The 21,406-nt window shown below is 46.6% G+C and overlaps 1 protein-coding gene across 3 annotated transcripts; it reads right to left on the reverse strand.

Moving 5' to 3' along the window:
• LOC306817698 (calcium-activated potassium channel subunit beta-4-like) lies at positions 1–16,134 on the reverse strand. Of its 3 annotated transcripts, none has more exons than XM_079334787.1 (5): positions 15,588–16,134; positions 11,246–11,416; positions 6,052–6,179; positions 4,838–5,209; positions 1–15 (listed from the first exon to the last, which is right to left on the reverse strand). In XM_079334787.1, the coding sequence occupies exons 1-4, from the start codon at positions 15,750–15,752 to the stop codon at positions 4,882–4,884; spliced, it is 792 nt and encodes a 263-aa protein (XP_079190913.1). In that variant the 5' UTR covers positions 15,753–16,134; the 3' UTR covers positions 1–15; positions 4,838–4,881. The 3 variants fall into 3 exon arrangements, with proteins under 3 accessions (XP_079190913.1, XP_079190914.1, XP_079190912.1); XM_079334788.1 differs by lacking the exon at positions 1–15 and adding an exon at positions 385–1,022; XM_079334786.1 differs by lacking the exon at positions 1–15 and having other exon boundaries at positions 4,360–5,209.
• Positions 16,135–21,406: the final 5,272 nt, after the last annotated feature.

The following is a 21,406-nucleotide window of genomic DNA, read 5'->3' on the forward strand; positions in this document are numbered from 1 at the left end:
ATGAACTCATCACAGCTGCGAGGAAACAGGAGAAGGAATCATTGTAAATGTAATAGAAATGTGCAGCAGTACTTTGAGCTTTCTTTACCGTTTACATTTTAGGCTGAAGCCGTTTTCACACGCGCTCTCCTGGAAATATAGAGGACTTCTCCAGATGTTCTCCTGATTGTTCACAAATGCACTCTGACTTTCTGCAGGAGAAATGACACTCAGCCTGGAAATATCAGGAGTGTTCTGAATGTGTAAAACACTTTCTGGTTCAGGCATGTGGTCAGGATCCTGCTGGACCCGTCTGGAGGTCTTCTATCCCTTCTGTTCTGTCGACGCCCCGGGTCCCCCAGGAAGAGCGGGCAAAGAGTGCAGGGGAGAGGGACGTCTGCGGCAGCTTTCTCTGCCTGCTGCCTTCACGAGCCGACCTTGGATGAAAGGAACACGATGGATGAATGATGGATACTTTCAAACCCCATGAGTGGTTTTGGTAAATGAACACAATGTTCACGGTGAAAGAGGCTTCATGAGTGATTGAGAGTCATTGAATATCTACTGATAAAAAGAAAAAGACAAGTGGTCTGACTGTGAGTGTGTGTCCTCTTGTCAGACATGAGGACGTTCAGCTCTCATCATTTCGATGGGATTTGTGAATGAAAGAGAAGAGAAGCTGCACAGATGAAAGAAAGGACAAACACACATGTACGTACCTCATGACCTTTCCGTTCCTCTCAGATCGCTTGCCCTGATGTTTTGCTCAGCTCAGCTACACGCCTTATTGTGAATAACTCTGATCCTTCATCCAATCAAAACTGCTGAGTCATCAAAACATTCCCCCCCGTACAGTGTGTGTGGATGGAGACATGAGCTAATCACACCTATTTGGTTTTTTGAAGCAGGCTGTAAACATGTTCATGTCTGCTGTAAAAACAGGCTGTTTGAATGGGTGTGTATGTGACTTCCTGTGCTGCTGCAGCCAGCCTCTAGTGGACACTCCAGGTACTGCAGCCAGCCTCTAGTGGACACTCCAGGAACTGCAGCCAGCCTCTAGTGGACACTCCAGGTACTGCAGGATTGTAAGAATGAGACCCTGAATGCAGTATAGATAACGTATGGATGTTTCCAGGGGCTGCAGGAGTAAACAAGTCTGAAAAGCTGAATCATGCACTAACACACTTGCTGTGCATTGTCAGTTTTGAAATATTAAAATTAATCAGACAAATAGTCGCATGTCTGGAAGGAAAGAAACCTAACTATGTGGAAGAATACAGAAGAATAAAGGTGTGATTCACCTTGGAAGCGAGGCTGGTGGTTGGTGGAGAAGAAGAAGTTGCAGTCTGACTCAGATTGAAGATAAAATGTTTTTATTTAAAGATCTCTATCAGGCACTATAGTCGTGGTTTTTTTCATTAGAACACGGCGAAGCGGCTACCTGGGTCACATGATGCACAGGTAAGGGTGAGAGGACGACAGTACAAACACAGACGAGAAAACAACATGATATTTCCAACTTAGCAATACAGTAAATGAAAGACTTACAGATACAGTTTCCTGAATGTGTCTGAACATCACAAAGTGGATCATCAGGGTAGAGAGGAAAGATTTAACCACGCCTGTGAAGATATAATCAAACACTTTCTATTCTTGAGCTGATGGGTTGATATTCAGCGTTTAGTTGCTACTACAGCTCAGAGCTCACAGCTATGGCTTCGGAGAGAAAACTAACATCAGACAGGAAGTCTCATGAAAACAAACTAACGCTACTGAGGAGCTACGTTTTCTTTGGAGAGTAAGAACAACGATTAAACCGAGAAAAAAAACCGACGTGATGAAACGTTGAAATATCGCTCCTTGAGCTCCAGCATGAAACCAAAACAAACTGCTGTTTGGCCACGCCTCCTCTGTGTAGAAGCCTCCGCCCTCCTCCAGAGACACGCCTCCAACCCCTCGACCACTCACGTTTGCACAAGAGTCAAGCACATGCAGCAGACTAATCTGTCCTCTGCTCGAGCACCAATCACCTGTGTTAGCATGCTAATGTTAGCGCTCTTTAGTTAGCTGCTAGCTTCATGTAAACTGACACAGAATGATCCAAATAATCAGTGAGTATGTTCTTCTTCTTCTTCTTGACTCAAACAGCTTTTATACACAAGGGGAGGAGCCATGTAAACACAGCTCTGACAACAACACAGCCAGCAGGACTCCAGCTTCTCCCTCACTGGAGACAGTCATTTTAAATGAAGGAAAATATGAATGAAAAATCACAAATATAGGAAAAAGTTATTTACAAATCAAAGCTACATCATGAAGCTACATCTTCAATCCCGGCTCTCGCCTCCCCACATTCATCAACTCAATGAACTCATTTGTTCTGTCAAGTGTTAATCAGACGCCAATAATTTCATCTAATCCAGACTATTAGAGGTCAAATTTGCGCTCTAACTTTTTAGTGCACTTTCAGTTGAAACGTCACCAGCGCTCTGATGGAAACACACACACGAGATATTCATGGCATTTCTGTCTCGTACGGATCATGTGGGGGACACAACATGTTCCTCTAACATGTGTCTTCTGCCTTCTGCTCCACTTTTCAGAAAATGTGTGTTCTCCCCCTTTCAGAGGGGGCGTGGTCAGACACAGCTCATTTACATATTTAAAGCTACAGACACAGAAACAGCCTGTTCTGAGCAGGGCTGAAATAGAGGGGTTTATAGACATGATCAAATACAGGATCAGAGTGGATTTACAACAACACACTTCACACACATGATGAAGAGGAGGAGGAGATCATGTGACCTTTAAAGTCTCATTTTCCTGTAGCTCTACATGTTCAATGGAAGTCTTTTCAAATCAGGCAGAAAATACAAAAGAGACAGAGTTTCTGCACATGATGTTCAACATTCATTGTTTCATTCAAACTTCGCTTACATCACAGATGAAGAAAGAAAACCCTCGAGTCAGACTCCACCTCCAACAAACGCCAACTACATCAATCTGAGTCTCACAAACATTTAAACGCACACGTATCCAATGAGGAGCTGCACAAACAAAACGTGCTACAGCAGCGAACGGCGACTCTGGAGATGAACACAGAAGCATTTTCAAACCTGAGGAGGACAAGACGCACTCACAGATCACAGAGAAGAGGAGCCGCTCAGGCTCAAATTTGGCTCTGTTTCACTTTTCATTTGGCAGCGACATCACTCGGCCCTCGCCGCTGTTGCTCGGCAACGTGAAGGTAATTTATAGACCGTTTGGAAATGACGACGCGGTAAGAACTTGGAGACACTCGCAGATCAAAACCACAAACTGTGATCCAAGATGAATCACGTTGGGTGGTGTTGTTAACGCTGCAGCATGGAAGGAGACAAGTCATCGAGTCTTTACGACGTTTTGTTGGTATTTAAAACCAAGAAGAAAACTTTTAGTGCAGCCTCACAGAACTCTCTAGAATAAGCCTTTAAACGTTAAGGTGCGTAGTTCCTCAACGTGCTGAAGAAAACTAAAGTGTGAACGCCTCAGACAGTTTGATCCTGTTTGTCAGATATGTTTATTTGTGTCGAGCGGGCCGGTCTAGAGACCCTTTTTCAAGTTCTCAGTTTGACGCAGTAATATGTCTAAATGAGCGACACACCAGTTAATGACTTCTCTCTGATATTTATGGTCTGGGTCTTGGAGCACTCTGGTCTCGGCAGATAGTTTCACAAGTGTAGGATCGTTGATGTGACAGTCTGCACCTTCCTCACCGTCGGGGAAGTAGAAAGTAGATTTTAAAGTAGACGGCTGCTGCTGCAGAATGAATCAGGTCAAAAGAGAACCTTTATGCACATGGTCTAGATTTTGTCCTCATTAGAGCTGAAGGCGACGTGTTGTTTTTACCTCCGAGCTGTCGCCTCCTCCTCCCCTGAGTTTACAGGATGGATCGCTCCACAGCTTCATTTAATTATTGGTTTAACTGTAATCAAAGACTTCCTCTCTCTCCAGTCCCACAGAGGGATCCGCTGAGCTTCAGGAGACCCGTACGGTAAACCCTGATCTTGTTGGACCCGACTAGATCTTGGTTGGCTTCCATGTTATTTGACGCTGGAGGTCATGAGACAGCGGCGGAGTTCGGTCTTTAACGCCTCACAGAGCTCAATCATTAAAGCGGGAAGCAGCAGGAGCCACTAATGGGCCTCTGATGACTCCTCTGTCTATTTTAATATATCAATAAATAATCAGTCAGCTCAATTATTCATTATATATACTTTCCTCCAATTAAAGAAATCCTCGCTGGCTGTTTGTATCTCTCGCTCCTCGTTTGTCTGATGAACACTTTAAATCTTCTTTAACTCTGGGAGGGGCCGCTGTGCTTTGAGTTAGAAATAATAATAATAATAATCATTTAAATGTGTTTCTGTTGTCCGTCTTTGTGACGTAGATTGAGCCCGAGCTCGACTTTGAGGCGTGGAGCGCCCCCTCTCTGCAGCGGATCATTTCGGCGTCTTGTCCTGGATTTGATGGTGAGACGTTTGAGTGAAGGTCAAAATAAACAGGAATCGTAACGCTGACGTCTGAATGAAAGACGAGATGAAGCAAACAAACGATGTCTAAAGTTTCTCTCGTATGTAAACAAGTGCTCTGCTGTCGTGTCCCAGAGATCGACCCTGGTCGAAGACGTTTCTGCACTTTGGCTCTGAGTTCGTTAACAGTTGTGGCTACTGGGCCTCCGAGGAGGACTACATGAGGGAGGAGCTACAGTTTAGAGGAAGGAACATTCCTGCTGTTGGATCCGCCATGAAACAGAAATCCATCGTCTGAGAGTCGTGGTTAATCCAGGAAAAGAGTGACCTCCTGTGACTCCGCCCACCTGCTTTTCTGCTTCCTGAAAGATCACCAGCTTCCTGTCTCGTCTTAATGTTCTCGATCCCTGCGTCTCACCGGCACCGCAAACAAGGGCAGGGTCCGTGTTGGCGACGACAGCTCGGGCTCGGGCTCAGAGTTTGTGGTCAGGAGGTCGTCGACCTTGTCGGCGAGGCGCTCCGAGGGCAGCGACAGGTCCTGACACACCTCGTACGAGCATTTCCTCTTCTGGAGGGCCTCGGCTCGGACGGCCAGAGAGCGCGCGCACACCGTCAGCAGCACGATGAGCGTGCCCAGGAGGAGCGACACCATTGGCCAGAGGACGCAGTGAAGCAGGACGCTGGTGTCATGGGAACGCCGCCACAACACGTCATCCGGCCTGAAATCAAACGAAGAAGAAAAGTCTGATTACAGAGTGTTTGATTCACAGGTTTGAGGTAACACCTGTCTGACTAACAGCGTGAGTGAGAGTGCTCCAGTTCTTTCTCTGCCGAGGACAAAAGCTTATCCGTCACATCGGCGAGCTCCCGCCGGGCTCTCATTTATGTTTCCTCGTTCTGATCCCTCAGCTGCAGAGACAAAAATAAAACCTGCCGAGGTCACGGGGAGGCGTGGCGTGTGGATAACAGGGGGATTAAGCTGACACGCCAAAGGAGATCGCTGCTTTCCCCCGTCTCGTCAATTTTCAGTCACGGCATGAATTTCTCAAACAAAGACGTTTCCGCACAGACCGGCGTGACCTGAAGGAAGGAGGAGAGCTGCTCTTCATCGTGATGGACACCTGATGACAGAGGGAGCTGTTCATTCATTACTATCCTCTGAACCGTTCAACCGGAGCGTGAGACCACACGCCTGCCGGCGATCTCGCCCGTCTTCACCTGGAGGACGGAGAAGCACCTGCCGTCTTTTTCTGAGACGCTCTTTTCCACATGTCAGACATCCTGCTGATCATGACGTATAAACAGGCAGCAACCTCCTGTGTGGAAACATGAAACACCCTGCAGTTCCTGGAGTGTCCACTAGAGGCACAGGAAGTCACATACACACCCATTCACCATCTTACTTCCTGGTCTGCGACCTTTAAGACATCTTTGTGCTTTATGTTTAGAACAGTTTGTGATGTTCTGCAGCTGTAACTGTGTGTGTGTGTGTGTGTGTGTGTGTGTGTGTGTGTGTGTGTGTGTGTGTGTGTGTGTGTGTGTGTGTGTGTGTGTGTCTCACCTCCTCTGCTGGTTGAAGAAGCAGGTGAAAGACTGGCTGCTGACCTCTTTGGTGAAGTAATCCTCCCACCACAGGACGCTGTCTCTGTTCTTCTGGTTGTCTCTCTCACAGGGAGGGACGTAGGAACACTGAGAGACAGAGGACACATCGGTTAGCACGCAGGACATCCTGTCTGAGTACGGCGTGAGACGCAGCGCCGGACACCGTCCTGCAGCTCCGTTTCAGCTGCTGTCTCTTTAAGGCTCCGCCTCCCCACATGCCCACTCCCCTCTGATTGGCCAGCTCTGTTTGGAGTGGCAGGGACATTTGAGTGCTCTCCGAGGTGGGCGTGTCCGACAACTTTGCTCCACGCTTTGCTCTGATTGGACAGAGCCTTACGTCACGTTCTCGTAACGTCTCGTTCAGAGCAGCAGGAAACCACGGCCGGCGATAACGCCAACCACCGAGTATCGAATGTTCAGTCTGAACATCCGAACGTTTCATGTGTTTAAAGATGGATCAGAGACCGGACGCTTGTTTTTCAGTTCCCCCCGCCCCCGCCCCCGTCTGCGTCTCATCATCATCACAGCAACCAGTTCAAACAGTGTCAGCAAGCAGGCACCAATCAGCCTCAAACTGAGCTACTGAGCCAATCAGGATCAACCTGCTCGCCTTACAGCGCCCCCTGCTGGGTGAGAGAGCGGAAACAGATCCTCACTGTCGGTCTAAATCTGACAGATCGGGGACGAATTAAAAATAATGGCTTCAGAGGAGAGTAAGTGCAGACTGGAGGTGTGACAGGAAGACACGAACGCGAGTCAGCAGAGCGAGCTGAGACCGCTGTGAAGATAAATCTGTTTAGCACTAAATGTACGGCGTGATGTGACATCACAGCTGACGCACCCTCAGGTGACTCGTCTCGGTTTTTCACATCCCAGCAGATAAAAGTGACACTTCAGAGCCGATCACTCGGCTGTGGATTTGTCCCGTCACATCACGTCTTCTCAAGGTTTCGTCTCGGCCTGATTGAAGCTTCTCGTCCAGATTAGTGCAGGTAGGGCGAGCAACACTTTCTCTCTCTCTCTCGCCCGGCTAAGCATCCATTCATCCCTCAACACCATTCACCATCCGGCCAATCACACACATCTCGCTCCGTGACATCACAAGTGGGTTGCCCTGATAGCCGGATGATTGCGGTTGCTATGCCAACAGGGTGAGGCTGGTGTGTGTGTGTGTGTGTGTGTTAGAGTCTCTAACGAATGTCCTAAATGAGATCAATGTGGCGTGTGTGTATGAACACGCCGCCGCACGAGATGAAAACAAACCTGCAGCCTGATTTAAATTCTGCTCTCAGCTGTTTGAGGAGACGCACAGAGAAGTCGATATGAAATCACTTTTACCCTCTCTGTTACTGCACATGCTCCGCACGCTCTCCTGCAGGAGCCAACATGTCCGTCTCTGCTCTCAGCTGCTGATTCAAGGTATGCATGCACAGGCGACCACATCAGACTAATGGCAGAATATGGAGTGAAGCAGATGTGGAGATCTTGGCGTGACTTTGCTCCCAGCTGAGGTGGGAAAATGTAAAATAAAATAAAGCCGAGGTCGAGCCTCTGACTTGATTTGCTGCTTCGTGCAGACGGGACGCTGACGAGCGCAGAGAGGAGTGTTGAACATCACCAAGCAGCAGAGGAGAGCGCTGTACCGGAGAAAACGACGGCTTCTCTGGGCCGTCCTGGATGGTTGGATTCATGGAAGCCTTCAGTGGTTCAGCTGCAGGTGTCTCTGCATCAAGTGAGCACAAAGGTCCTGAAGAAAACTCTCTTTACCTTCAACCATCCGGAGTCCGAGCTTTCAATGTAAACTTCATCAGAACAAAGAGACACACATACACAAAGCAATTAACTGTGAGTGTGAGAGCATCCATCACTTCCTGTCAGGCTGGCGGCTCCAACACGGCTCGTCCTGACGGATCAGTGAAGGACGGAAATGAAGAAGAGAAATCAGTCATCTCAGGATGAAACTCTCCAAGCTGACATGATAGATGTGCTGCTGGATGCTACGAGCTACGATGCTACCATGCTAGCAAGTGAGCAGCATCGAGGGAAAACTCCCCCCCACCCCCCCTCCTCCCCCCCCAAGCCTGGAGCTCCAGAAGCTCAGCCTCATTAAGGATGATTAAGTTATCACCACACACACACACACACACACTCACACACACACACTCACACACACACACACACACACACACACACACTCACACACACACACACTCACACACACACACTCACACACACACACTCACACACACACACACGGATATTACTGCCCAGTTATTACATTATGGGTCTTTTTTTTGCTTCATAAATAAATCACTCTTTCACTGGTTCACCTTTTCTGCTGCTTGTTTCCAAACGATCTTTAAATACGACACAAACAAACAACAGTCCTTCAGCCGTGGTTAAAGTCAGAGGACGCTGTCAGGTTACCTCCCGCTCCTGTCATTCATATTCATAACATAATTAAATCATAAATGAGGAAATTACCGGGCGAGTAATTGGCTGAGTGAAACCACCCACTCTTCCTTCCTCTGACTCCGTCTCCCTTCTTTCAGACGTCACAGCTGAAAACACACGGCGAGGAGAGAGACTATCTGCTCCTGGTCTCAAGGTGAGAGGTCACCATGACCTACGAACCCTCAATTATAAAATCAGCAAATAACACAGAAACTTAGTTCATGTGGAAGTGCGTAACTTCAGTCATCTCTGTCACCTACAGGGGGCGCTGTCCACCTCGCCATGTAAGAGGTTTTAATCCTGTGAAGTGCAACACAACAAAGAAACATCAGAGCTCGGAAAGTAACCCACATCATAACCACAACATCTGGAGAGGTGTGTGTGTGTGTGTGTGTGTGTGTGTGTGTGTGTGTGTGTGTGTGTGTGTGTGTGTGTGTGTGTGTTGATATTACTTTTAAAGCTAAAGCAGCTTTAGTGTTGTAAAGACTTCAGCCCTCATGAAATCACACACACACACACACACACACACACACACACACACACACACACACACACACACACACACACACACACACACACACACACACACACACACACACACACACACACACACACACACACACACACACACGAGCCTCAGGATGCCGACATTAGGTGCAGGCAGAAAAGCACTCTGGGAAAATAAAGCGAGAGCCGACCTGAGTGTGTGTGTGTGTGTGTGTGTGTGTGTGGTTAAGTAAAATACACATCCACAAAGTAGTAATGTATCCAGCCCAGCTCCACCAGACGGACTCCATTAAACTAGAAATGGATTGAATGGTGTGTGTGTGTGTGTGTGTGTGTGTGTGTGTGTGTGTGTGTGTGTGTGTGTGTGTGTGTGTGTGTGTGTGTGTGTGTAGAGTAATAAAGCTGCAAACACACACAGAGAACACAAAGGGAATCATCTCTCCTTTGCAGTGAAACAAAAACAGGAAAACAATAAGACATTTACATGATCCTGTTTGACTTCCTCTGTGATCAATTAGCCAATCAGAGAGCTGCTCTCTTCCTCTGTGATCAATTATCCAATCAGAGAGCTGCTCTCTTCCTCCGTGATCAATTAGCCAATCAGAAAGCTGCTCTCTTCCTCTGTGATCAATTAGCCAATCAGAGAGCTGCTCTCTTCCTCCGTGATCAATTAGCCAATCAGAAAGCTGCTCTCTTCCTCTGTGATCAATTAGCCAATCAGAGAGCTGCTCTCTTCCTCTGTGATCATGAAGGAAACATGTTGCTGAATGCTCTGGATTTGTTTGGACCAGAGAAAGCCCTTAGTGTGTGTGTGTGTGTGTGTGTGTCTGTGTGTGTGTGTGTGTGTGTGTGTGTGTGTGTGTGTGTGTGTGTGTGTGTGTGTGTGTGTGTGATAATGTCATGTCAGTCATCTGGTCCACAGGCGCCCCATTAACTAATCGCCCCCTATAGACACAACGGCAATTAACTCCAACTGTCTGTTACAGAGCGGCAACGAACATCGTCCATGAACTGTCTGACTCACTGTGTGTGTGTGTGTGTGTGTGTGTGTGTGTGTGTCTGTGTGTGTGTGTGTGTGTGTGTGTGTGTGTGTGTGTGTGTGTGTGTGTGTGTGTTCCTCCAGATATGTCGTAGTTAAAGGTCTTAAAGGTTTAATCAGATCATCAGAGGGAGTTCAACCCGCACGCCGTCTCCCATCAGTGATGGTGGAGCGGCTGAACACAAACGCACCGTCTGCAGGCACCATTCATGTGTACACGATCTTTATGAGGAAAAAGCCCTTAGAGCTCCCCCTGCTGACTGGCGGTGGTACATGTCACAAGCTCCGCCTCCTCCATGTTACCAGATCTTAATGTGAAGGAAACCACGACGGAGCTTTTCATGTTTCCTTTTCTTTCACTTCTTCTTAAGTGATGAGGCACTCTGGCTTCGACCTTTCGCCAACATGATCAAAATGTTTTCATACTTTCAGATTAAGACTGCGAAGGGGGCGGAGCTTGAGAGGTCCTCCATGTGAAGCGTGACTCTCTAATTGGCTGCATATTAAAGGTCACAGAGCTCAGGAGGGAGACTGTCCCTCTCTCTGACTTTAAAGGATTTCTGAATGAAGCGTGACTTCTCTCTCTCTGTCTACACATCATCTCCGCTGCTGTTGCCACGGCAACTGAGGGGAGTGGATGACGCGTTGTCTCTCCCCTCTATATTTACTCCGTTGCTGTAGCAACGACCCAGACGTGCACCAAAGACGAGGAAGATTAGGGGAGGAAGACGTCCCGCAAACAGACACGTGGACACACACTGACTCCACGCCAGGAACATTTCAGGCCTCGCCCGCTTTCACACACGTGTCCATCACAGCGTGAAGTTCTCACTGTTACAAGGGAGGGGGGCGTGTCTCCTGAGGGGCGACATGGCGTTAAAAGAATAGCGTTGAAGCGGCGGACGAAGCAACCTGATGTCATCACCAAATATGAAAGATGAACAGTTTAAAAAATGTTGATGCTCCGCCACTGTAACACACACACACACACACACACACACACACACACACACACACACACACACACACACACACACACACACACACACACACACACACACACACACACACACACACACACACAGATGCTGTAGTTTCATTCAGCCACCACTAGGTGTCTGATGCGACCTGCCACTTGAGCGTGTTTTGGTACCTTTGGGTTGAGGACCAGCTGCTGCTCGTCAAAGTGCAGCAGGGCGACAGAGTTGGACTCTGAGTTGTTGACAAAGATCTGCAGACAGGGATAGAGAGACGTCCCCTTACAGTCCGTCCCGCACGTGAACACACACTCGAACATCTCCTCAGGGCGCAACACAGACACCACCTGCAGAGACAGAATACATTTAAAGATACAGTCAGCAAAAATAAAACTCTTCAAAAGAAAACTCAGTCTTCTCCTAAAGTGAAGCTGCTCCATTGTCCCTTCAAAATAAAACTCAGTCTTCTCCTAAAGTGAAGCTGCTCCATTGTCCCTTCAAAATAAAACTCAGTCTTCTCCTAAAGTGAAGCTGCTCCATTGTCCCTTCAAAATAAAACTCAGTCCTCTCCTAAAGTGAAGCTGCTCCATTGTCCCTTCAAAATAAAACTCAGTCCTCTCCTAAAGTGAAGCTGCTCCATTGTCCCTTCAAAATAAAACTCAGTCCTCTCCTAAAGTGAAGCTGCTCCATTGTCCCTTCAAAATAAAACTCAGTCCTCTCCTAAAGTGAAGCTGCTCCATTGTCCTTTCAAAATAAAACTCAGTCCTCTCCTAAAGTGAAGCTGCTCTTTGTCCCTTCAAAATAAAACTCAGTCTCCTCCTAAAGTGAAGCTGCTCCATTGTCCCTTCAAAATAAAACTCAGTCCTCTCCTAAAGTGAAGCTGCTCTTTGTCCCTTCAAAATAAAACTCAGTCTCCTCCTAAAGTGAAGCTGCTCTTTGTCCCTTCAAAATAAAACTCAGTCCTCTCCTAAAGTGAAGCTGCTCCATTGTCCCTTCAAAATAAAACTCAGTCCTCTCCTAAAGTGAAGCTGCTCTTTGTCCCTTCAAAATAAAACTCAGTCTCCTCCTAAAGTGAAGCTGCTCTTTGTCCCTTCTGGGCCTCCGTACATGTGTGACTGTGTCTGCAGAGACTCTGTCCTCTGACTGGATTTTACTCTTCTGATTTGTTCTGGTTGACTCGGGACGTTTGTGGGCGGAGCTGGTGTGTTTCCTCCAGCCAATGAGAGCGCAGCAGGTGAGTTTAGGATACAGCTCAGTGATTGGAGGAGATTCGGACATCTCCACTGACTCCACAAGTTTTCACTCAAGGACCTTCAGTCATCTTACCGTCTCTGGTCTTCATGCCACTTGTGTTTGAGTTATTAGATGATAAATCCATCCTTCGTTTTCCAGACGCAGGCTGAACATAAATATGAGCACAGGCTGATAAACGATGGATCGATGCAGATAAGTCTCCATCAGTCAGGAGGTCACACAGCTCAGTCCCCTCTGACGTGATATGATGGTGTGGGTTAGTGAAGGACTGAGTGATTTAAGAACATCAACAGACGGCGTCCACTCTCTGTAATGCGCCGACATTATTCCAGGACGATGCAATAAGCTAACAGCAGAAATAAATCAAGCTGCTTAGAATTCATCATCGACGCTAAAGAGCGAGCCAGGAGGGCCGGCTGCATGGCGGCCTGTGATTCATGTCATGAAAAGTCGGGAGAGATCCGAACGGCTGTGCCAAGACTTTAAACAATCCAGAGAGGAAAGAGACGCCTGCTCGGGATTCATGCTCAGTTCATAAGGCCAGCGAGACCGTCCTTTCACCTGAGACCAGCCGGACCCTCGTCCACAGCACCGACAAGACAGAGCAGGGGGAAATCCTGACTCTCTCACTGGTTTCACTGGGAGCCACTGACGTGTACATGATCCTCTTTATCTGTGTGTCATCAGAGGAAACACACCAAGCTGTTAGCTCTCTGCTAACATGTGACTGAAGATTTCTGTCCCTTTAATTAAACTTTCAATCTCATGCACAGCGCTCGACGTCCTGTTGTTGTTGTTGTTGTTGTTGTTGTTGTTTTTCTCCGGGCTCTTACACAGGAGCGAGCTGATTGGGTTGTTTTGATTTTTCCACCTGAGGAGTCTGAACATCAGACCTGATGAATCGATAAATACAATCACGGACGTGTGCATCCATTCAGACGCTGGTAGAATCATCCTGCCAGCTAAATCTGCAAATCATGAAGCTCCGCACGAGAGCCTCTGATTGGACACAGAACCCTGAGAGGAGCTAACGAGGCTCCTCGCTTACTTTAATTAGAGGTTTGAACAGTTCTCAAGTGTCATAGATGTCACTTTTAAACATGTGAAAAGAAGAAGCCCACAGTCATCCAGTGTTTCTAGTGTGGAGCCTAAAGAGGACTTCTGCACTCTCAGAGCGGATCAGAACAATCAGCTGGAGCACAGCGACCCAAAGACACGCTGACGGGGAACCTTCAGTGTCATCATTCGGTACTGACAAAGCTGCTGTTCTTCACAAGACAGGCTGAGAGCCTCCTGACAAACCGCTACACGGCGCCCACCTGTCAATCAGCTCAGCTACACGCCTTATTGTGAATAACTCTGATCCTTCATCCAATCAAAACTGATGAGTCATCAAAACATTCCCCCCGTACAGTGTGTGTGGATGGAGACATGAGCTAATCACACCTATTTGGTTTTTTGAAGCAGGCTGTAAACATGTTCATGTCTGCTGTAAAAACAGGCTGTTTGAATGGGTGTGTATGTGACTTCCTGTGCTGCTGCAGCCAGCCTCTAGTGGACACTCCAGGTACTGCAGCCAGCCTCTAGTGGACACTCCAGGAACTGCAGCCAGCCTCTAGTGGACACTCCAGGTACTGCAGCCAGCCTCTAGTGGACACTCCAGGAACTGCAGCCAGCCTCTAGTGGACACTCCAGGTACTGCAGCCAGCCTCTAGTGGACACTCCAGGTACTGCAACCAGCCTCTAGTGGACACTCCAGGAACTGCAGCCAGCCTCTAGTGGACACTCCAGGAACTGCAGCCAGCCTCTAGTGGACACTCCAGGTACTGCAGCCAGCCTCTAGTGGACACTCCAGGTACTGCAACCAGCCTCTAGTGGACACTCCAGGAACTGCAGCCAGCCTCTAGTGGACACTCCAGGTACTGCAGCCAGCCTCTAGTGGACACTCCAGGAACTGCAGCCAGCCTCTAGTGGACACTCCAGGAACTGCAGCCAGCCTCTAGTGGACACTCCAGGAACTGCAGGATTTTAGCGGAGCTAAAGTTCTGTCTGATGTTTCTTTAACTCTTTGGATCAGTGATGTTCCTCCTCACACTGTTTCCATGAATCAGCAGGAATAAGCTCGAAGATGAGAGGAAAAAAAAACAGAAGAAAAGAGCAGCGAGGTGTAGTTTCTGGACGGGTGATTGACGGCTGAGTGTGAGCAGTCCTTTCAGATCAAACAGCGTGATCACTCACTGATGCGCCTGATGGCGTGTCCCTGATTGGCTCGTTTATCAGCTCACTCTGCACGGGAGGCTGCAGGAGATTAACTCCCATTATCTCTGGATCTCACCGTGTTTTTCACATGATGAGCAGTGGAGCTTTTCACTGTGTCTCAGTGCCATGACTTTAAATCCTCTTACTTTGAAACTTCACTTCAGTGTTTCCTCTAACATTAAATCACGGGGCGTAACTTTTCTATTTTAAGCTCAGTCTCCATTAGTTACTGCTCACACTGTATGTTGTTGTTGTCTTAATATTTTGGTACTTATATTTGATGCTAATATTTCAGTTCTATAAAGTATTATTTCCTCTATAAAATATACAGGAAGTAGTCTACTGAGCGACACTGATTCAAATGAGACTATTTCTATTAGATAACATCGGCCTAATAGTACCATGGGACCAGCAGCCTTTGGGTTCTGACCCTTAACAGGGTCCCATGAAATGTGTGATCGTTGATCAAAATAAAAATTCATGAAGCTGTTTACCAGTTCAGCACTGGTTACTGTGGCTGTAAGAATACAAACACACTTTAAGGAGGCTGTCAGCCTTCCTTTCAAACGAGACCGTAAAAAGACAAAAGGACAAAAGTCCAGTGAACACTGTGAACATGGTCCGTGAAGGCACCATGACTGAGGCTCTCTGCAGCGCCCATCAACATGAAACACAAGCGGCTCACTGTTCAGTGCAGGTCAAAGAAATAATATCATTAATATGACTTACAACACTATCAAATATAAATATCATATTGCAAAGTCAACACATGACGTGTCGTATCAACAACTGAGCTCGGCTCTGCAACAAATGCAAATTCTGGTAACCATGGTAATAAAAGAAAAATGAATTCAAAACACAAACTAAGAAGTTACAAAGTGCTCAAAATAACTCCAACTACTTCTCCAGAGCAGCTCATGGATGGACTCGGTACTTTCACACTAACTAACTCTGTCTAAACGGAGACACCTCCGGGAGCTCCGCGGATGTCGTGACCGGGCTCACCGTGCAGTTGGCCGGCTTGCTCTGCAGACTCTGCAGGGTCGGGCTGAGCCAGCAGAAGCCGAGGATGAAGAGGCTGAGGATCCCGCAGGCGATCAGGAACAAGCCCAGCCGGATGCTCTTGTCCTCGGCCTCGGAGTACTCGTACGACACCCGGATCTTCGCCATGGCAGCCCCGCGGAGACCGAGCTCTCCGCCGGCATGGAGAGGAGCACCGGAGCGGAGGAGGCGGAGGATGGATGGTGGGAAGATGATGGAGGAGGAGGAGGAGGCGGTGTTTGCTGCTGCCGAGGAGGAACTGTTGTGTTTAAACACCGGCTGCTTTCTGTCTCTAAATCTGTTTCATCTCCCTCCGGCTTCACTTCTCCTCCTCCTCTTCCTCCTCCTCCTCCTCCTCCCCCCGTTTCATACTCTATTTATCTCCTCATAAAAAGTACAATCAAACTTTTACTTTTAATAAAAGTCCTGTGTAGGCTGATAGCTTCTGTCTTTTTACACTTACCGTAAAACTTCCAATAAAAGCTCATCCATATTTAATGCGCAGTCCCTTCATTACCACCCTGTGTTGACATGAGTTTGACACTTAGAGGCTCCTCTGCATTCAGCTTTAAGGAGTCATAAATATGAAGAAAAAGCAGCAAGACGAAAAGTACAAATCTGTCCAAGAAAGACAGAAAAATGTGAGACGGCATCCGAATCTATCGCTAAACACGCTAAACAAACACGCTAAACAAACACGCTAAACACGCTAAACACGCTAAACACACTAAACAAACACGCTAAACAAACACACTAAACACGCTAAACACACTAAACAAACACACTAAACACGCTAAACAAACACGCTAAACAAACACGCTAAACAAACACGCTAAACACACTAAACAAACACGCTAAACAAACACGCTAAACAAACACGCTAAACACACTAAACACGCTAAACAAACACGCTAAACAAACACGCTAAACACGCTAAACACACTAAACACACTAAACACACTAAACACGCTAAACAAGCCCTCAGGTAGCTTCTGTTTGTGCTGCTGCGCTCACTTCAGTGACGTCACACCCTGAGTCGCCGAGGCTAACTTTGTTGTGTTGGCTTGTACGATAAAACCGACCGAGGGCAGCAGACGTTAACGTATGTAACCCACATCAATATGTCCTCAATATGTCCTCAATATGTCCTCAATATCAACACTGAGCGTCCTGTTTGGATACTACTGATCATGAAATGCTCAGACTGATACACGTTCATGAAACACCGGTTTAAAACAATAAACAATCTTGAATATTTTGGCAACCACTCAGAAGTACACCGAGCCACCAGGTACTCCACAGGTTGCTCCGCCCTAACTCCTCCTCCTTTGCATAGTTGACTAAATGAACTTCATGCTGTTTAAAGACTCCAGAGAGTGAAACTCATCAGGAACTTTTTCACTGAGAGAATAAATCAGCTGACAAGCAGGAGTCTTGTATTATAGATGCTACGCAGTCAGAGCGCTCTTTGCCCCCCTGCTGGACATTATAAAGAATGCAGGTTTGTCTCATCCTGCAGCTGTCAGGTGTCCACAGACTTCTGGCTGTGTGGCGCAGCCTGCAGCTCTCTCTCTCTCTCTGCGGGTTGAGGGATGCTCGCTCGCCCCACTGGCCTAATGTCTCGATCCAGATTTGTGTTTCATTTCAGCCGGTTTGTTCTCCAGGCTGCAGAAGGTAATCCTCTTAACTCACGCCCTCCCTGACATCCTCTGATTCTCTCCACACAAATATCTGAAAAGGCTCGGTAACACGGCTCACTGATTAAATAAATACTCCAGGTAATCCACCTGAACTCTCTCCATCAACCAGCCCGCACATCTGGACTTCATTAACACGACGTACGTCTCCACCAGTGATCCTCGAGGGCTCGAGCCTCAGGACCCTCCACAACCCTCTTTTGAGTCCTGACCCCGACCCACCAGTTGAGACCCACTGGTGTAGACGAGCGGCGTTCAGTACCTCGGGTCACTTCCTGTCTCAGCTGTTGCACTTCCTGATGTTGTTTCCTCCTCTCTTGTGCTCTGCAGCACGTTATTGTTTTTATCATCCTCTTCGTTGTCTGTAATCTGGTGTATCATCTTTAATGGTTTTCATTACCTTCTGTTTATGGATCCATAGTTTCATTTATTTTGTGTGTGTGTGTGTGTGTGTTGTGTGTGTGTGTGTGTGTGTTGTGTGTGTGTGTGTGTGTGTGTGTGTGTGTGTGTGTGTCTCTTGTCTTAAAATGGCCCTCGAGGACTAAATGATCAACGAGCTGCCAGAGCTGTATTGATCTTTCTCCTGCTCGACCTGCAGTGAAGAATCAGTGAAAAACACACCTGTTGATGAGCCACACACACACACACACACACACACACACACACACACACACACACACACAACACACAACACACAACACACAACACACACACACACACACACAACACACACACACACACACACACACACACACACGGGTCAAGTACAATCACTTCTATCTGAAGCAGTTCCACTGCCCGCTTCCATCGCTGCAACACCTGTTCACCTGATAACTGCTCTCATATCTGGCAAACCCAGGGGCGTCCAAAACGGCCTTCAAAGCCCCGCCTACCTTCTCTGGTCCAATCAGATCCAGAGCATTCAGGAGCAGAATCTAAAGTTAGAAGGAGGACATACTGGCTGCTGCATTGTTGTCAGAGAAGCTTCAACACAGCAGGTTTCCTTCATGATCACACAGGAAGAGAGCAGCTCTCTGATTGGTCCTGTAATAAACACAGCTCTCTGATTGGTCCTTTAAGGCCGGCCTCACACAAGTGACTAAACGATTTTAAGACACATTTTCAGCCAGATATAACCCGCCCCCTCTCCAAAAGCTCGGAGGGCGTGGCCTGATTCAAGGCGTTTGTCCAAACAGTCCTCAAGTTTTTAGTTTTAACACGATTCTTTCAACGCTCCCAAAAATATCCAGGTCGGGCTGCAGACTGAATCCTGCCCTGTTTTTGAATCATATGGTCAATTAGGTAAATGAATAAAGTACAAATATAAAGCTTTTAAATCCTGGAGCGCTCGCTCTGTCTCTGTGCTGCAGCTCGTCACAGCCTGTTGCATAAATGCAAAGCGCTGAGAGGCTGCAGAATAAAGCCTCAGCATTATGCATTGGTAATCAGGGAGGCATGTGGCAGGATTATTATCATCTCTGCAGATCAAAAGATTACAAATAATAACGGACATCAGCGTGGACGAACACGGAGGCCACGTGTCCCTGCAGAGCGCTCCACCCTGAGAACGATGCTCGCACACATACAGCAAAAGGAGGACATGGGAGATATTTGTGCTGATGCATTGTTCGATGTTACGATGCTTTTTGTGTTTATGGAAATAAAAGGAAAAGCTCCTAAAGAGGGCGTCGTCGGCCTCAGAGCAGCACTCGTGCGATGCGATTATGCAGCTCAGTGTTTGCTCCTGCTGTCCTAGAATAACAGAAGCAGTGCTGGAGCTGCAGAGGCAACATTTGGCAAACAATCCCAGCATCAACAGAGAGAAGTACAGCCTGGAATATCCCTCGTGATGGAGGCCGGGGCAGATGGAGCTGATGAATCTGCAGCCTCTCTGTGTTTCAGACTGCAGCTTTAAGGCTGCACATTATTTCTGTTCTCAGACAAGCAGCTGCTCGACATATTCTGAGATCACAGAACATTTAAGAAGCTTTTAAACATAAATTATGTCACACAGCTTCTTCTGGACACTTTATTATTTTAAGTGTTTCACATCATATGTCTTGATAAAAGGTGACGTGTGTAAATCAGTGTCCTCGCTCCTCTTCATCATGTGTGTGAAGTGTGTTGTTGTAAATCCACTCTGATCCTGTATTTGATCATGTCTATAAACCCCTCTATTTCAGCCCTGCTCAGAACAGGCTGTTTCTGTGTCTGTAGCTTTAAATATGTAAATGAGCTGTGTCTGCCCTTTGTGATGTCATGAAGGGGAAATATTTTCTGTAAAGTGGAGCAGGCAGAAGACAGAGAGGACGGACTTGTCTCACCATTGGGGGGTTTGTAGACAGACATGTTAGAGGAAGATGGAGGAGAGGAGTTTAAATAATATGGGACATTAAAAAACTTAATTAAGCATAAATCACAAACGTTTAGAGCAACCATTGGATGTTGGACATGAGGAAGTGTTTGAAGTAATTCAGGTTATGTGTTCATGTGTGTCTGCTGAAGAGTCGTACCTTTCCTGACATTTTGTTGAGTTTGATGAATCTGTTTGAGTGCTAATATGCAGTGTGTCTCATCCTTGTTGTATGTAGTTTATTATAATAGTTATGTAAGTGAGAGAGCTGGTCTAAAATAAAGTGTAACAAAGAGTGTGAGAGTGAGTGGGCGAAGGTGCAGAAATGAAGCTGAGTCTTCTTTTAGTTTGTATTTGTCTCCGGCTGCTCTCAAGGTTAGAAAAGTTTTACACGATTTTAATGCGTCTCTTCTTCTGCACTTTTCATTTGATTTGTTTGTTTGTAATCCTGATTTGTTATCGTGATCTTTTAACTCCACGTTTTAAAAAAATGTCACATTTTTGATGATTGATTGATAATGAAAATATCTTAAAGGTCACATATACAAACTCCTCTCCTCCATCTTCCTCTAACATGTGTCTCTGTCTCCAAACCCTCCAATGATGAGACAAGTCCGTCCTCTCCGTCCTCTGCCTGCTCCACGTCTCGTGTGCTCTGATGAATTGAAGAGTTTGATTGAAATTGTAGAATTTTCTGTCTTTTACGTGGACTTAATACTCCGTAGTTTTTTTGCCTTTTAGTATCTTTGTATTTTGTTCAACCCTGTTATCTTTTCTCATGCTGATGTTCACGTGTTCACTCACATGATTCAACATGTCAATAAAACAGATTCCTCTTTTTCTCCCCGTCTGAATGCAGACTCAGCTCTGCAGCAGATTTGATCACCACATAAATCTTTATTGCGCTGTGTTGTGTTGGTATATTGTTGAACAGTGTGTGTGTGTGTGTGTGTGTGTGTGTGTGTGTGTGTGTACCTCTGGGCTCCTTCTGCAGGCTTGTGTCTTCATTAAACTTTCTTTGCTCGGTGTTGAGGAGGACGCTGTGCAGGATCGTAAATAAAGAAAATTTGATTCAACTATTAAACAAAATGTAAATAAAATTGTGCAAAACATGACATGAACTTCATGAAACTTAAAACAAATATCATGTACCTCTGACTTTCTGCAGCTCATCAAATTTCTTTTGGCCCTGGTGGGCATGTGGCGCCCTCTTGTGGACAAACTCCAGAAACACAGCTGACAAAAACAACCTCATAGGTCAATTTAACGGCCTCCTCTTCAGCTTCATTCACAACTAAAATTTTAAATGGCTTTTTTCACCTATGAAATTGAAATCAACCTTTAATCGCTGATTATTGCATCTCAATCTCGAATCCAAACATTTAATGTAAACGCACATTTCTGTCAGGAAGAGGCCAAATCCATGACTAAAGGCACGAGGAAAACAAAGCCACACTTCATTTTGTTTTTGTTGGTTATAAATTATCTACAAATGCAAAGACAGACCAAATAGATAGAGATAGATAGAGACTGAGTAGCTCCAGTTAGAATTAGAGTAAAAAACAGTCAAACAAGCGAAATAAGAACCAGCCGAGACTCCTGGCTCAGTTTCATTACCAGAATATTTATTATTTTATTCTTTTTCCTATTAAAACACTAGCTGCCATATTTAATAAAACAGCCAACGGCCAAGTGCCTCAGTCCACATCCTCCTATCAAATCTCCTCCAAGGG

Source organism: Symphodus melops, assembly GCF_947650265.1.
Source record: "Symphodus melops genome assembly, chromosome: 22".
Taxonomy (NCBI): Eukaryota; Metazoa; Chordata; class Actinopteri; order Labriformes; family Labridae; genus Symphodus; species Symphodus melops.